General features: G+C 40.3%; 1 protein-coding gene across 5 annotated transcripts in view; it reads left to right on the top strand.

The window, feature by feature from the left end:
* The window catches only part of ANO5 (anoctamin 5), a 54,739-nt gene extending 37,072 nt beyond the window's left edge, over positions 1-17,667 (top strand). For all 5 annotated transcript variants that reach the window (XM_030273301.4, XM_030273299.4, XM_030273300.4 and 2 more), the window contains 10 exons: positions 1,251-1,402; positions 3,033-3,107; positions 4,155-4,377; positions 6,648-6,817; positions 7,390-7,487; positions 9,149-9,279; positions 10,808-11,013; positions 11,792-11,973; positions 13,011-13,116; positions 13,961-17,667. In XM_030273301.4, coding sequence (XP_030129161.2) covers positions 1,251-1,402; positions 3,033-3,107; positions 4,155-4,377; positions 6,648-6,817; positions 7,390-7,487; positions 9,149-9,279; positions 10,808-11,013; positions 11,792-11,973; positions 13,011-13,116; positions 13,961-14,182 — 1,565 coding nt within the window. In that variant the 3' untranslated portion in view covers positions 14,183-17,667. The remainder of the gene's footprint in view (positions 1-1,250; positions 1,403-3,032; positions 3,108-4,154; positions 4,378-6,647; positions 6,818-7,389; positions 7,488-9,148; positions 9,280-10,807; positions 11,014-11,791; positions 11,974-13,010; positions 13,117-13,960) is intronic.
* Positions 17,668-17,994: the final 327 nt, after the last annotated feature.

Raw genomic sequence — 17,994 nt, 5'->3', positions numbered from 1 at the left:
ATTGTTTTAAAGTCATTTATAAAGGGCTCTTAAAATGTTATATAGTATTATAAATTTTATAGTTGTTTATATATGAAATCAATTCCCTCTAATATCTTTAAAAATTCTTAGGCCAGCCCAACCCTTGACTGTATGAAAACCATTAGATGTTCACTATCTTTATAATGAACCAGGTGTCCTGGTTTAGGGCAGATTTGGGAGGAAACCTCCAAAAGGCTCCCTCCAGAAAGCAAATTCAAGTGGACCCTCCCAGTCCAAGGGACATAAATCTCCTTTGAGAAAATTGGAAAAGACTGTTTATTTAACAAACAAAGTATTCACAAGCATAAAAAATGAATAATATTACAGAATGGAAGCTGTCATTGTTCTGAAGAGGTGGCAAATTCAGAAAGCCCTTTCCAGGGGCTGTAGCTCAGCTCACTCTGTCTCCTGTCAGTCCCTCCTGCACTGGAAGTGCTGCATCCCAGCCCCAGTGGGCCACAGGTGTGAGCTCCAGGTGTTTCTCTGGGGTTGCAGTCCAGAGCAGGTTCAAACAGTTCCAAGAAAAAGAAAAGCCATGGTCTGGGGAGCTTTTCTGCCTCAGCTAGCTAAAAAAACTTAATAAAAGCAAAGGAGAGTTTGGTCCTGCTCCCTGTCTGTGCTGCAGACAACACGGTCTGTGAGAGAGAGAGAGCTGAAGCTCTTATCTCTATGTTTTGAATACAGCTGCAAAACAATTCCACCCCTTTTCCTTCTCCCCCCCTTTACTCTTAGATCTAGTTTTAAAGGCACAAACCTTATTTCTGGGCTAAACAGATGAATGAGGATACAATTCACTATCATCAAGTCACCCTAGGACACCATGTTATCAAATAAGCATCAAAAAGCAACAGAAATGTTTGACCATAGTACTTGAAAGCTGTTCTGCTTATCTGTTGTAATATTTATGTGTTGTAGGTTTATACACAGTATTATTTGAATTATCAGGTTCTTTTCTTAATTCCATGCTGCTTTTTGCACACACAAAGTAATTAATTGAACGTGGTCGCCATAAACATGGAAATATCCATATCTTGTCGTGGCATCTTCCTTGTCATGCACTTCTGGAATCCAGTGAGCTGATAAATCACTGGATCTGTATTGTGGTTTTATCTGTGAACTATAGTTGGTAGTCAGTAAACCACAGAAAAGAAACCAGTGCAGATGTTTAACTTGGTTCATGAACTTGCTCACTTCTTCCTTAACTCTATTTTAACATTTGCAAATTGTAGTTACACTTTTCTTGGAGTTTTGGAAGAGGCGGCAAGCAAGACTGAAATATGAATGGGATTTGGTTGATTTTGAAGAGGAGCAGCAACAGCTCCAGCTGAGGCCTGAGTATGAGGCAAAATGTACCCAAAAGAAGAAGAATCCTGTAACTCAGGTATGAACATGCTGTGTTGACATGTGTGCAAATCCAGTTGTATTCTGAAAGTTTTGTAACATGGAAATTGATATATTAAATCAGGAAAATATGGGCAAAGTTTATAGCTTTTAGGTGTTTTTACAGCATCTCTCACAATACAGAGTAGCAGTCTCTGAAACTTTCATGCCTTTAAAACCACTCATTCTTATCCCTACACAACATATGAAGAAGCAGTGACTGTGATCTAAAGTGGTGAGTTGGTCTAGCTGTGTGTGGTTTAGCTTCTGATACACAACTACTTTGTTGGGGGAACACCAGAGGGATGAAGGTGGCCAAAGTCCTTTCTCTGAAATCTAAGTGAGATACAATTAGTGACCCTACTTAACTCTGTTAAACACACTGTATAAATATTAAATGTTAATTGTTTTCATCGAAATTTATTTTAGGTAGGAGGTATTTGACAAATTTCGGGATCAGCTGGTTGCATTCCAACACGATATCTACCACACCCATTCAATGTGTTTTTAAATCATCTTTTCCCTTTCGCAGAATTGCATATAAATAGCTTATTCTGCAGGAACCAAAAAGGCTGTGTGGGTACAGGACAGTGACTTTGTGTTGCCTCACTCAGAAAACTATTTCATCATTATTCCTGATCCAACGTTTTAAGTGCACTGAAACCGAAATTGCTGATCTTGAGGCTATCACTAACATACTTGTTCATGGTGCTAAACTGTCTGACTGGATCATAGCTAAAATCTGGGTTTGCTGATCACAATAGAATTGTAATCTACATAATGAAACATTTGATCCAAACTATGGTTCTGTCATTGCACATTACTGCCTGTATTACATTTGGGATTGCAGCTTCTGTAGTACACAGTGCCACTTTGCTGAAGAGGAGTCTAAGCACTCTACAGTGCCTTGTCCTACAGATTGATCAAATTGAGGTTATTTTTCACTATATCTTCTTCCACTGGCATTAGTTCTTAAAGAGAAGATTGTTTCGTAGAACATGTACTCTGATATTTTAAGAGCTAGAATTGGTTGCACAAGCTACGTGAGCATTGAAAATCGTTCATGTGTTGTCTGGGGATACTGGCATGACCCAGTTGCCTGGTGCTGCAGCAGAGCTTGGCAGCTGCATTCAGCCATCTCATCAACTAAAAAACCAAATAAAATTGAAGGAGTGGAGAAAAGCACTATCTGACTTGCACATCCCAATGACAAGTCTTAAGGAATCTTGGCATGAAGAATTTATAAAATTGGAGTCCTGTTGTGGACTCAGAGCTGTTTGGCAGCTAACCTAGCATTACAGTAATAGTTGTGGCCTGCTTCTCTCAGGAAGTTGGTCTTTTTCCTTTGGCTGCTGATTGATTTTGTAAAAGTTTAACCATTCTTTCCAGGTACTGTCTTGTGGCAATTTTATGGCAGCTTCTGTCCTGATCTTTTTGCCCTGCCCCATCCACTCCCTGCCCCCCCCCCCCCCCCCCAAATTATGTTCTGTCTGCCATTTGCGAGGGGCAGGGTTCTGGATGGTTTCCCTGGGATGTGAGCACTTTTCACACAGCTGGTGAGAGCTCTGTGTGCTGCTTGAAGTTCCAGTAAGATGGGAATAACAGAACTGTGCTGTACTTGACTGTTTCAGGAGATGGAGCCTTATTTGCCTTTAACCAGCCAGGCCGTGCGATTCTGCATCTCAGGAGCTACAGTGTTGTTCTGGGTGAGCACCTTTTTGAATCATCATTTTGACATGTATCCGAGATGCTGTTCATTACTAATCATCACCTTAACACAAATTAGCTTTAATCATCATGTTAACACATGATTTTATTGCTGTTCTGCACATTTCATGCGTTCATTTAAAGCTCTTCAATTCTGATAGTTTTATTTTTACAAGGGCAGTGGCCTTGTAAAAATAATTAATCTGTCATTAATTAGTAATTTGATTGGACATTTTAGCATGGTGGTAACTTTCTCTGTGACTTATTTGATGTTAACAGACATACTGAAAAAATTGTGGTAAGGCAGACAAAAAAAAATAATTCACAACAATGAATGCAGAGTAATATTCAGAGTGGACAGTTTAATCTGACTTGTCCTTTCCATCTCCTGTCTATACTTTTCTGCACTTTCTCATATATTGGTATTAGGTTGTCAGCTTTTCTTATGTTAACAAAGTAATTTTGTTGGTTTTAATGTATACAATATAACAAAGTATTTTGCCTGCGTGCTTTGCGTTTCAGTGCTGCTGAACTCATACCCGCAAAGAATAAAATTTAAAAAATATAAAGCATGATGGTTTACTGTGGCAAGCACATTTTTTTCTTTCTCAAGATTCTTTCTAGAAGTGTACGGAGAGAAATGAAAGAAAAAACAATTTCTATTTTTATTCTTTGTGGAATTGCTTACCTGAAGTGAGTACTTAATTAAATTCTAGTGAGGATTGTCTGAGCCTGATGGCCAATCCAATCCACCTGTGGCTAAACTCTCAAGAGAAAGTCACAAGTTGTGTTAGAATTAGAAATAAAGTCAGAGAAAGTAATATATAGTTTTAATATCCTCTTTTTATATAGTGTATTAATATATTTTAACATAAAGAAATAATTCAGCCTTCTGAATTAAGTCAGACATCGTCATTCCTTCCCATTAGGTTCACCTGCGTTTATAATGGATTATAATAAAATAATGTTGTTTCTGAAGCTGCCTGCATGTAGCTGTAGTGTGCAGTGCTAAGCTGGCAGTGCATTTGCCCTGTCCCCACCTGCAGGTGTCCCTGATCATAGCCAGCATGATCGCCGTGATCGTGTACCGCCTGGCCGTGTACGCCGCCTTCGCCAGCCTGATGGAGAACACGCAGACGCTGCAGCCCATCAGCGGGCTGCTCACCCCGCAGCTGGCAACCTCCGTCACGGCCTCCTGCCTCAACTTCGTCATCATCATGGTCCTGAACTTCTTCTACGAGAGAATTGCCATCTGGATTACCGACATGGGTGAGCTGAGGCACCGCTGGGCAGGAGTCACTGGCGGTTCCATTGCACGCCAGCACCGTGTTCCGTGCTGCTCTCAGCTCGGGCACTGTGGCAGCTCTGTAGCAGCAATGACTCAGGAGTATCCCTGCCATACTGAACATTTTCCCAGCATTTCAGTAGTTCTCTTCATACAGTACTTGTTTATATTAGAACTAGTCTACAGAGACAATCACAGACCTGAACATAGTTACAAATCATCTTGAGTCACCAAAGCAAGGTCAGACTGTCTGGAACTAGCAGTATTTCAGTTAGAAATCCTGCAAATATATTTGAAAAAATAAATCATAGCTACCTTTACAAGAAAAAAAGACTAATCATGACTCTTAGTCCGGGCAAAAAGGTGGGATGAAATAGTTCATTATGGTTTTTCTGAGCGTTGTTTCCTTTAGCTCTGGCTGTACAGATTTGGAGTTACAAAGATGGAAGGCAGAGGTTGAGCAGGATGAGAAGCTGTGCCCAAGATGTGCTATTGTGGCAGTAGCTATTGATAGCAGTACCCGTGCTTCAGAGCTGGAGGCACAGAAAGAGGGCCTGCTTTTGTAGTGTATTTTATGTTTGACTTCTGCTTGCATGCTGGAAATACCATTCCTAAGCCCTTGTTAGACTTTTTTTAAATTTTATTTCATTTTATTTGTCCTTAATGATTTAGAGATAGAAGTCCCTGAAGGTGTTTAATAGGAAGAAATAATTGCAGAATATATTCAGCTTGGGGAGGGGAGCTGAAAATATTAGGTACTTGGAGTTTGTGCACTTGCCATAAAAACAGTTGGTTGATCTTTTTTTTTTGTGAGATCTTGCAAGCAGAGTCAAGAGTTGAAAGGTGTTCCTTGCAGAATCTTAAAGGGATGTTGCATTTGGTTTATTTTGATTTACCATGGACCATCTCTGAGATCTGTATTGCTTATCTCTCTTGGCCAAATCAGACCAAACTGAAGCAGAACAAGTAGTAACTGAAATTGCTCCAACAAACACAGAAACAAACAGAAATCGTAATTTTTTTAAATCTTTCCTGAGGAGCAAGAATTGTAATTGTGAAGGCTCAGTGGTGTTATTTTGCTGATTTGCAAGTGTGGGTGAATGATTTCTCAAGTGGCAGCACTACCTGGGGCTGTGGGTTCCAGGGGAAGCATATCAGGTCACTGGTGTGAGCAGGACTGCCCTCCTCGGGTGGCCTGGGTGTCAGAAGTGTCTGCCCAAACTTCATTCATCTTGAGCTCCTTGAAAGGGTTAGGCCAGACTTGGTGTTCAGACCAGCAGGATAACCTGCCTCTGGTGCTCTGAATGAACATTGTGTGCCTCACGTCAATATTTTAACAACTCACCAAAAGTAAAAATATTTTAGGGAGCTGCAAGCTAGGCAGACTGCCTCACCTGAGAGCTGACTCTTCTGTCCTACACTCTGATGTCAGGTTCCCAGTAAATGCCTCATGTTCCTCTGGCATGCAGACTTACACCAAGCTTGGAAACAGTTTACTCAGTTACATGGAACAACTTTACAATAAGGCAGATAAGTTCAACACATCTGCCTCACCAATTCAGAGTGACTGGAATGTTGTATTTTCTTATGGTACTTCCCAACTTGAATTGGTTATGTGTTATTGTTTGACAGGACATTTGACAATAATATGCTTAGGGCTTCCTGCTGCCTTCAAAAATGTAAATGTGATAGACAATGAGCAGCAAAAGGCAGCCAAACCCTGAGCAAAGGTTTGCTGATGTACAGTAGCTCCAAGATGCTCTTACTCTCCCCTATTCTTCTGCCCTTTTGAGCCACATTTTTCAGAGGCACATGGGCCATGCAGTTTCTGCTGATTTTAATGATATGCATATACAGTATGTTGGGGAAAATACTTCTCTGCCGCAAAGAAAAAGAATAATCACGTGTTGTCAACAGGGAAATCTTCATACTACAGGAGAACCCTCTAGTTACTGTTTGAGATTCATCTCAGATCTTCTAAAATAGTGTAACATTAGGGGATGGACAAGTGCTAATGAAGGGGAAATTAAATTTTATAGAGGTTTTAAATTTGAATTTCCTTTGAGTGCCTGCATCAAACGTTGCATTGTGAAGTAAGGGTAGGGTGTCTGAAAGCAGGAACTCCATCTGCTATAGTGTTTGTAGGTTTTGTTTCTTTTTTTTTTTCCTTTAAGGTGCATGATGAATATTTGTGAATCTGTATCCTTTTAAAGGGAATAAAGGGACATAAAATTATTGTTTTCTGGTTTCACAGAGATCCCCAGAACTCACATGGAGTATGAGAACAGGCTCACTATGAAGATGTTTTTGTTCCAGTTTGTCAACTACTATTCATCCTGCTTCTATGTGGCCTTCTTCAAAGGGAAGTTTGTTGGTTACCCGGGTGCCTACACATACATGTTTAATCGCTGGCGAAATGAAGAGGTAAGATTTTCTTAGATAAGGTGAATTGTTCCCTTCAGTCTGCACAGTTGTACATTTCCAGCTGCAGGCTTGGTCTGAGCTGAGCTGCACCTCAGCTGGCTATCCTAAAGTTGATGCTTCCAATGACTCTTCCTGCTGTTGCTAGTCAGGGCAACACCAGCAGTGAGAATCTTTCAGTCACAAGAGTGAAAAATCGTAAAACTTTTCTTTGTCCCAGTTCTCCTGAAATACCATGGGTCATAAAAAAAAGCCTGGTGCTGTGAGCTCATTGAGTGCAAAAGATTCACTTCGCTGGACTGAGGGGTGTGTGCTGCACGCAGGTCCTGCTGAAGCATCTCTGAATTACTCTGCCTTCATATGGTTGCTGTGTTTTGGAACGTGTTTTGTCTCACACTTGAAACACTTAAAGCCCTTCCTGAGAGAGTGGCTTAGCTGGCAGTCCATGTGGAAATGGCATATTGTCCTTAGAAGTTTTAAGATCTCCTTTCTTGCACTTATACAGGAGTAGAATATAGTTTATCTGGGTGATAGCCATTATCCATGTCCATTGACACTCAGTTTGTCTCCACCAGTGTGATCCTGCGGGCTGTTTGATAGAACTGACGACACAGCTCACCATTGTCATGGCTGGCAAACAGATCTGGGGGAATATCCAAGAGGCTATTGTTCCGTAAGTTCTCCCTGACACTGAGGTGCCCATCCTATAGCCAGAGGAAATTCTTGCCATGTGAGGAAGATAAGAATTCTGTAAAATAAGTGCAAATTCTGACACTTATTTCATAAAGGCTTTTAGTCTCTTGTTTGTAAAAGAATGTTTGTAAAAGCATGTTTGTAAAGTTGCATTAGGAAGCTTGCTCAGATAAGGGGAGGGACTGTGTTAGACTGGTTGTTTGCAAATAGAGATGGGCTGGTGGGAGATGCAGTGGTTTGAGGCCGCTTGGGGCACAGTGATCATGAAATTAGAGTTCTCGATATTTGGGGAAATCAGGAGGAACATCAGTAAGACTTCCACTTATAAAAGGCAGACTTTGATCTATTTAGGAGACTTTTTTGGAGTTCCTTTGGAATCAGCCCTTAAATATAAAGGAGTCCAAGAAAGGTGGGCATGCTTTAAAACAGAAATCTTGAGGGCACAGCAACAGACTGTCCCTGTGTGCTGAAAAATGAGTCAACAAGGCAAATGTCCAGCCTGGATGGGCAATGAGGTTTTGAAGGAATTTAGGAATGAAAAGAGGATGTGTCATCTTTGGAAGGAGGGTCAGGTCTCTCAGGAAGTATTTATGGGGGTTGCTGGGTCATGTAGGAAAAAAAATTAGGGAGGCCAAAGCTCAGTTCAAACCAAATTTGACAGCGTTTGTAAAGGATAATAAAAAATGTTTTTACAAATATATTAATGGCAAAAGGAAGGGTAATAACAACCTTTGTTCTCTGCTGGATGCAGGAGGGAACTTGATAACTGCAGGTGAGGAGAAAGCTTAAGTGCTTAATGCCTTCTTTGCCTCAGTCTTTATTGGGAAGAGGGCTTGTCCTCAGGATAGCTGTCCTCCTGGGCTGGTAGATGGTGTCAGGGAGCAGAATGATCCCCCTGTTACCCAAGAGGAGGCATTCAGAGAACTGCTGAGCTGCTTGGCTGTTCATAAATCCATGGGACCAGATGGGATCCACCCCAGGGTGATGGGGGAGCTGGCAGATGAGCTTGCCAAGCCCCTCTCCATCATTTACCAGCAGTCCCGGCTCACTGGGGAGGTTCTGGATGACTGGAAGCTGCCCATTGTGGCACCCATTCACAGCAAGGGTGGGAAGGAGGATCCTGGTAATTATAGACCGGTCAGTTTGACCTCAGTACCCGGTAAGGTCATGGGACAGTTTACACTGAGTGTCATCACACAGCGCTTACAGGATGGCCAGGGTATCAGACCAGCCAGCAGGGCTTTAGGAGGGATAGGTTGTGTTTTGGCCAGCCTGGTCTCCTTTTATGACCAGGTGGTTGCAGGACAGGCTGTGGATGTGTCTGTTTGGTGCAGTCACCATCCCTGGATGTGCTTAAAAAAAGACTGGATGTGGCACTTGGTGCCATGGTTTAGTTGAGGTGTTGGGGCATGAGTTGGACTCAATGATCTTGAAGGTCTCTTCCAACCTGGTCATTCTGTGATTCTGACTTCACAGAATATTCTGAATTGGAAGGGACCCACAAGGATTGAGTCCAGCTCTTAAATGAATGGCCTGTACAGAGACTAAACCCACAAGCTCGGTGTTATTAGCATGGTGCTCTAACCAAGTGAGCCAATCTGATCTGCTTCTCTCATTGTTAACCTTTTTCTGCATGTACAGCTGGATTTGTAACTGGTGGGGTCGTCGGAAAGCCAGAAATAATCCTGAAAATTTATACAGTCGCTGGGAGCAAGACCATGATCTGCAGACTTTTGGAGCCTTAGGCCTGTTCTATGAATATTTAGAAATGGGTAAGTTTAAAATTACACATTTGGAATTGAGGACAGGACACCTTGTACTGACACTTCCAAAAGAACATTTTCTCGATTAATTGTTGCGGGTTGATGCCACCACTTTCATCTGCATAGCAGGAGGATTAACTGCTGGGAGTCATTAAATAGGTCAGCCCAGTTAAAAAAAAAAAAAATGCTGTCTTTGCATCTTGGACTGCTGGGAATTTCACAGAAACACTGCAGGCTTTTGTTTTCCTCATTTGAATGGGGAAGTGCAGCCAGCTGCCTCTGTGTCTGTTCTTGTGCAGTTCCAAAGCATATTCTTAGCTGATGGCAGTGGAAATTTTAAGTGTGGGATGAGTGCCAAATGTACTGCAAGGATGGGTACTGCAGGCATGAGATCTACGGACTGGCTGGAGGAGAATCCCTTCAGATTTAGTCTGGCGCTGATCAGTGCTTCCCTTCAGCTCCCTTTAGACCAGCAGAGGGAGTGTGGGCACGGGAATGTGGGTTTTCAGAGGTAATGTGAGCATGTCAGCTTGTAACAGTAGTTTACAAACCTGAGAAACTGAAACCAAAACTAAAGCCAAGCTAAATCTAAAGGGTACTTTAAATAAGTTAATATTTGATTATTACAAGGATACATTTTGTTGAAAAATGAACTTTTGTAATGTTTTATTTCTGCAGAAAATAGCTTGAAGTGTTCTAGAGATGCATAGTGTTATTATCAGTTTAATTTGACGCTGTGATCATGTGAAACTAATACACTCAGAATACACAGTTGCAAGTTCTGATTCTGCTCTTCCAGAATCAGAATTATGCTCCAGCATTCTGTGAGGGCTGCTAAGCTAGCGGGCATTTTGTTGCTTATCTGAGGTGAAGAACTTACCACTGAAATCATGGAAGAGTGAATGACTGGTGTATGGGAATTTATTTTATATGCTACCTAAACCATAAAAAATATTCTGTTTCCTGTATTTGAAACACTGTGGCAGTATTGGCTGTGTACTGAGGATTATCACATTGTGTACTGAGAAACTTAATTGTGGTAACAACTGAAACGATCATTTGCATATTCTCTTCACAATTCTTAAACCAATGTCAGCACTCCCCAATGGAGCTATTGCATGTAGGGGTGTTATGAATGTTTTGATTAAATCAGTAACAGTAGGTGGAGATAAGGTTGTGAGGTGTGTAGTTGATAAGTGAAAGAAGAACAAGATGGTACAAACTCAAGAGAGCAAAACTGGCTTGATAACAGTTGAGAGATTTGATGGATGAATACATCCCAGTTCCCCTACAGTTACACACCATTCATAGGAGAACTGCAGCACCCTGAAGAACTGCTGGCAGCATCATTTCACAGGATGCACAGGCCCGTTTCTGTGGGGGCTGAATGGCAGCCTGAAGGGACTGGAGAAGTCTTGGGACTGGGGCTGATGCCAGGGCTGAGGATGACTTGTGCAGCCTGGCAGAAGTTTGCCATTTGTCTGCCAGGATACTTTGGGAAGGGCAGATGTTGACATACTCTTTTTCCCTCTTGCAGTCATTCAGTTTGGATTCATTACTCTCTTTGTGGCATCCTTTCCCCTGGCTCCCCTTCTTGCTCTGATGAATAATATCCTGGAGATTCGTGTGGACTCCTGGAAATTAACCACTCAGTTCAGAAGGCCTGTGGCTGCAAAAGCACATAGCATAGGAGTGTGGCAGGAAATCCTCAATGGCATGGCCATCCTGTCTGTTGTCACCAATGTAAGTACTTGCTTAGGTATGTGATGTGTTAGCTGGGAAATCTCAAGTTGGAGAACCAAAACCACTGCCTTGTGCTGCATCAACATTGATTCTTCCATGTACTCAAAATGTGAAGAATTAAAAACCAGCTGATGCTTTTTCTCCTTCATCAACTCGGTATCATGTTAACCTACAAAGATACCATCAAACCATTTAAGTGGTTTGGCTTGTCCATATGTTGGCAGTGTGCAGCTCCCTATCCACATTTTATTGGCCATAATCTTTCATTCAGTTGTCTGTGTTTTCCAGCCTTTTGGAATGGCATAAGCCAGTATGAAGCTTAGTCTGATGAAGCACACTGATTGCCCAGAGGGAGCTGTAGGAGATGGGAAAGGTGGATGAATCCTGTGGGTCCTTGTTTTTGTCTTTATTGCTATCAGGCCTGTTCTGTGAGAATTCTGCTCCTTTTCTGGATGCCCCTGTGGGACCAGTGGCTCCAAGTATTTTTTATAAACTGGTAACTAAATGCTGTGCCAGTATTTCATTGGAAACATACTGTAAAGCAGCCTGCTGAACACAAGAGGTGCCTCTTTTTAGTGTACCTCGGGCAACAAACCCACTTGCAGGTACTGCCATAGTAGCAGGATACCTCAGCACCTTAAGTATCTCAGGCTTCCAGGAAAAATGTGCTGAGTCTAGAATGGGTAATGCTAGAGTCACAGAACCACAACGCTGTTATAAATCTGCTCACAAATTTTGTGTGCTCCTTTCCTTATTTCTTTTTCCAATTTCTTTTCAGGCTTTTATTGTTGCATTCACATCAGATATGATTCCTCGTTTAGTTTACTACTATGCTTATTCTGAAAGTGAAGACTCGCCAATGTCTGGATACATAAACAACAGTTTGTCAGTGTTTCAAATCTCAGATTTTCGTCCGAGAAATGAACCTAAAGAGAATCCAGAAAACTTTGTCATATGCAGGTTGGTGTCATTTTGTATAGAATACAGCATAAAAATCTAAGTTGTCCATTAGAAAATAAATTATGTCATTCTCATTATTCTAAAGTGAGAGAGGTAATATTTAGATTATTGATGAGGTAGAGGTGGTAAGAGATCAAGCCAATAACAAAAACAATCACCTCAAGAACAATCACCACAAAAATCTCATTGCTTACTTGCACTTTGCTTTTTCTTCATTGTATTTTTTGTTTACTTAGTTACACTATTGATTTTTGAGTGAGGAAGGAAATTAATTCCCCTAAAGTTGCAAACTTCAGCCTATGTTTTCACAAATTTTCAGGCTGAGTAAGGAAAAGAAGGCAGAATAAAGGAGATGATTAGATCTCAAAGCTGAAAATGAGATATGGTGTTTAAAATCAATCTTTATTTGGCTTGATCAGACCAAAAATCAGACCTATCCTGCTTTCATTTAAAAAGTAGTCCTTTCTTGCTAGCAGAAGCATTGGAGATTCTAGAATAATTACAAAAGAACTTTGGAAATGGTAAAATAAAAGTATCGATTGGATGAAAAAAATCTCAAAGCAAACAAAACCCCCCAAACCAACCAACCACCCCAGCACTTCTGGAAACAGCTGCATTTGTTTGGTGTAGAACATGCACTCAGGTCTGTCCTTCCATGAAACCCTGTATCTGTCCAGTCCATAATCTGCTCGTGTGTGTCACATTTATTCAGTGCGTGTCCATTACCCTGTGATAAATCCCATCACCCTGTCCTGCATTATTTGTTCATTGCCTGAAAAACAAGTCACCTGTGTGCCAAATTTCACATCACACATCCTCATCTCTGCTGCGTTGCTGTGTGTGTGAGGGTGTTTAAGCAAACACAAAGATAGGAGCAAATTGAGAGGCAGCCTTTTTCTGCAAAAGGAAACAGACCATTTAAAACAAGAAGAGGTTCCTTAAGTGGCAGCTGTACTTGCTTGTAAGTGTCACTAAGCTTGTAATCTGTCCCAGGCTGGATGTGACATTTCACCTTTGCATGTCTGTCATTCCCACAGGTACAGAGACTATCGATATCCTCCAGGTCATGAGAGGAAATACTTACACACTATGCAGTTCTGGCACATTCTTGCTGCAAAACTGGCCTTTATAATTATTATGGAGGTATGTTCCCTGCAAAATTTGCTTCTGACATCAGTACCTTGTGATTTGTTTAGATAGTTATTAATGTAACAGAAAATGGAATTGCTGGGAGTATAAAATAACTTGTTCCCTAGACAATACCAAGTGTTCATGTCCTAAAAGATAACTGTTACTGGCTCTTTTAACTTCAGTGAGCTCACCTCAGAGTAGGAAAAGTGAAAATGGCTGAGGAGACTGCAAATGCTGATGAAAATAATGAGAAAAATAAATAAGGTAATAAAAAAAAAATTTTAAATGCCAGTGTAAGAGATGAAAGCCACCAGGACTAGCACTTCCACTCCTCTTGCTTTCGTTAAGGAGCTGTATGTGAGATGGCTGTGTTAAAAATCCAGACAGCATTTTGCAGTGATGTATATTGGTTAAAAACAGCTAAATCAATAGTTTGGATTGGGACACCCCTATTAAGCCACTGCTTTGCAAGTTATGAAGGGAAAATGGAGAAAGTAGTTCAAGTGCTCACCTCATCACTTTTCCTGCTGTGTTTCCTCAGCTCTCAATAGCTAAGTGTTATCAGCACAGCTGTGTGAACTTTCTGACAAGCCACACAGAGGAGTTAAAAAGTGAGGGTTTTGATTCAGGCCCCAACACTTTCCTCTGGGGCTTGCTAAGTCATTAATGGTTTGGAATTCACATTTCTGCATGTGAAGATGGGTTTTAATCTTCATACACATCTTAGATACACATCAATTCGGTGTGTATTGTGAAATGTATTTTATTGTGAGCAGAAAGTGACCTATTTGGTGTCAGATAAAACAAGAGGTGCTTCTTTTGGTAATGAATTTGTGGTTTTTTTGTTTGTTTTTAGCATGTTGTATTCATCGTCAAATTCTTTGTCGCATGGATGATCCCTGATGTTCCTGCGGATGTGAAAGCCAAAATAAAACGTGAAAAGTATTTAACACAGAAAATCCTACATGAGTATGAACTTGAAAAACTGAAGGAGAGACTGTGCCAAGGTGATAAACGAGCCACAGAAAAAGAGTTCATTGCCACGGAAGGGAGAATGGAGCTGTCCAGAGCAATATAGCCAAAAACCCAGCTTTTTGGGAGTTCAGCTTGTTCTAGCTTTTTTTATCTGTGGTTTGCTCAGTATGCATCATGTTGAAAGCTGTAGGAGAGTTCAACCCTTCTCTTTCGGTCCAAAGATTTTAGAGTTTTGTTTAAAAGTTTTACTGAGCTTTCAGAGTTAACTGTATGATTTCAGCACTGTTTTTTATTTACCCATGACTTTGAACAGTAAATGTAGTCTTGTAATCCTAGAATTTGGACTCCTGGGATAGGGACTGTTAACCTCAAAGGGCTCACAGGACATCATAAGGTCATTTACCACCAAGCCCCCTCCCTGTTGCTAATTGCAACATTCCAGGCTGTATCCCAGCTGGCTGAAAAGGATACCACTGAGGACCACTGCTGTGGAAAATGCTGAAAATTATCATTATTTTTATCAGGTGGTAATTTAATAGAACACTTCTGATACAAGGATTGAGGTTTGGGGCCTTTTTTTTATATTCACTACGTCTTACGAAACATTGGTTTGAACTTCTATACATTTTGTAGAAAGAATTGATTTTTAAAGATATATTGGCTTAATTCCACTTGGAATTATTTATAGGCACAAAATTCTGTTAATACAATAGTGAAGGGAATAAAAAAATTAGTGAAGGGAGAAAAAGCCATAATATATGTTCATAAAGATACAATTTATGGAAGAGTTTACTCTCTAAATGCAGATATTGTGGAATCACCTAATTGCAGTGGGTTTTGAAAAATATGTGTGTGATTTGGACAGTAACAGTTATTTAATTTCTCATTCTCAAAAACTACCATTGGAAGATTGTTTGACTTTTTTCTGGGGCTAAAGCTGCTTGTTTATTTATTTATTTTGCTTGGATTCTCAATGAATGCCAGCAAAGGGCTAAAGCTGTGTGTCTGTCCTCCATGCATACTATGGAGTGTGGCTGCACTCCATGGCAGTGGACTGGGAGCTGGACCACCATACCAGTTGATTTAGCTGAATGGTTTGGTCTTGGATTTTAATCCAAGAGGTTTTAAGCATGCCAAATAATCTATGTTTATCTATGTTTATGGTGTTATTTTCCTTATACGTAGTATCCTGACGCTTGGGGGTTGTTCTGTTGGGGTTTTTTTTTCTCATTTTGAATCTTTGGGAAGGATTTTTTCTTTTCTTTTTTGTTAAGAGGCTTTTCTACAAAGTTACTGAGTTTATAAATATGTAATAACTATTGTGCAAAGTAGCTTCCAGCTGTTTAAAAATGTGCCCTCATTTTCTAGTTTGAAGCAGGTAGGCATTTTTGTGATTTTGCTGTATATTTAAAACATATCAGTGCTTCCATGCTTAGTGCCTTGTTTCTTTGCATTTGGCAAGAGGTGTGAAAATGATCTCTGCAGGGCAGTGCCTATTTCCAAAATGTGCTTGCAGGCATTAGCACACTGTGACCCTGCAGACAGAGCTGTTCAGGGTTAGGAACCCATGCCTGCCTTGGCACATTCTGTTCCAGTGCCATGTGGACTGCTGGGGAGCAGTTCCTGCCTAGACTGCAGACTGGTTTAACGCCAGAGCATCGAGTTCTCTGATGCTGAGCACACAAGGGAGACGAGATTAGGAAACTTTGCTCTCTTTGCACTTTGAAAGTTATACTTCCTCGCAAGTATGCACCTAAAATTGAGATTGCTATGCCATATCAGCCGAATGATGTACTGTTTACTAGTACCACAACTTAGGGTATTTTGTTTTAGCAAACCTTGCCTATGTCTTGGAATACTTCATGTTGTAACAGTTTTAAATGGATGTCTTGAATGGAGCTGTTATTAGCAAAAGGATGAAGTGCCTACCTCGAGCACACATCACAGTTTGGCTGCCAGTCAAGGAGCTGATGCCAATGTACATTTCTCGTTACTGTAAGTTATTCACCTTCGTTCTCTAAGGCTGCTTGATCAATCAAGCATGTTGGCAATTTATGTTCATGGTGAGCTGTTCATGTTCTTGAATATTCATATATATTTGAAGTGATGGATCTGTTGGAGGAGTGCGTGTGTAAATAATTTAGCTCTGCTGCTTAATGTGTAAGCCAAAGAAGAGTATCAGCCATCAGTCCTGATCACATGTCAAACACCACGTTTTGCACAATGAAAGCACTGTGCTGCATCTTGCACATAAACTGTTAATTAAAATGCTTAATTTAGATGTTGTGGGTTTGTTACTGTTTGCAAGGCAGAAAGGTGATGAGATGCAAAAGGATATTTCTGTGCAAGATGTACAACCTGACTGAAGCTGAAAACAGATTTGGAATTACAGAGTTAAATGCAATATTTCTGCTTATGGAAGATTAGTTTCTTCAAGTAATAAAGTGTCCTAATATACTACCCTTGAAAAGATATCAGCAGAATAGGTGTGTTGTGAATGAACAATGCTATTTAAGAGCAAGATGGAGGAAAATAAGGAAATACGTGTGTTTGGGACACAGCATTGATATGCAGACCTTGAATTTTAATTGAATTTTGACTCCTACCTTGTGCTTCTTACAAACTTATTTTTTTAAGATCACTTGCTATTTAATGCAGTACAGATGTTTTGTGTATGTTGTATGATGCAATAGAAAGTGGAAAAACCCTGGGATCAGCTTATTTAGGAAGAAATATGTATGTTAAAAACGTGTCATTACAATTCACAGCATTACTTCTTTGTATACAGAAACAGTTGAAAAGAGAATCTGTTTTCATACCAAAAGCTAATGTCACATAAAAAATTAGTCTTGACACCTTTTTTAATAATAATGTTCCATTACTTGCCATTAAGCAGTATTTTGGCTAAAGGTATCATTATGGTTCAGTTTACAGTGGTTCACATAAGTTTCCTGAAGTGTTCTTGGAAAGTGCAAAAGGTAAGGAAGGCCTGGTCAGTTTGGAGGTGTACTGATTCTTACTGTTGTAATAACTTATTTTGATGGCATTCAGTATCTAAAAGTGTCCTTTAACCAAAATGAATAAAGTTCTGTGTTGCAATTACTGTAATTTTAGCACCAATAGACTGCCTTGTTAGAACTAGTTACACAAAACAAAATTGACCTTTCAGGTGCAATACAATCAGGGATTTTTTTTTTTTTTTGCAGTTATAATTCAGGTTGTTTACCTTGGGAAGGTTTAGCGTGGTATGTTCTAAGCAAAGGACTGCAAAAGAAGAGTGCTACTATGAGACACTATCATATTTTTTCTAGGAATTTTTTTTATTTTGCTTTTACATTTTTATGTAGTGCTGTCAATTTGAGGCAACAGAACGGAGTGAAAATAGATGGAGTTTCTGACAATTCTACATGTACCACTTGTTTGACTTGTACTGTTGTGTAATCTGAGTGGTGTTTTTGTCTGCTATGTATGTTGCTGATATATATGATACACTAATGTCAGAATAAATTTTTTTAACATTCTGCTAACATTTAATATACGCATTTAGTAAGATCCAAATCTAGCAAATAAAGTTGTGTTCTTTTTTCATGCGCTGTCAACTTGTGTGGGAAAATTTTAAGAATTGAGAGAGGAGCCGAAGTACTAAAAGACAAATACCTGGAGCACCTCGTGGAAGAAAATATTCATAGAGATTTCTGCAGCTCACAATGTATGTCATGTTCACAGAGATCCATTTTCAGCTTTCAGGCTGCTTTTCCCTGCCTTATCTGGGTACTGTTTTTATTCCTGCAATGCCAGGACCTGAGGTGACTTCTCAGGTTCTCAGGCACACACACAGTGTTCACACACATGCATTTTAAATGGCTTGGAGTACATATACTGGAGAAGATGGCAGGGCTGAAGCTTTCCCATGGG

Source organism: Taeniopygia guttata, chromosome 5, assembly GCF_048771995.1.
Source record: "Taeniopygia guttata chromosome 5, bTaeGut7.mat, whole genome shotgun sequence".
NCBI classification, from domain to species: domain Eukaryota; kingdom Metazoa; phylum Chordata; class Aves; order Passeriformes; family Estrildidae; genus Taeniopygia; species Taeniopygia guttata.
Note: the sequence above shows the minus strand (reverse complement) of the source record. Positions and strands in the feature narration are given on the sequence as shown.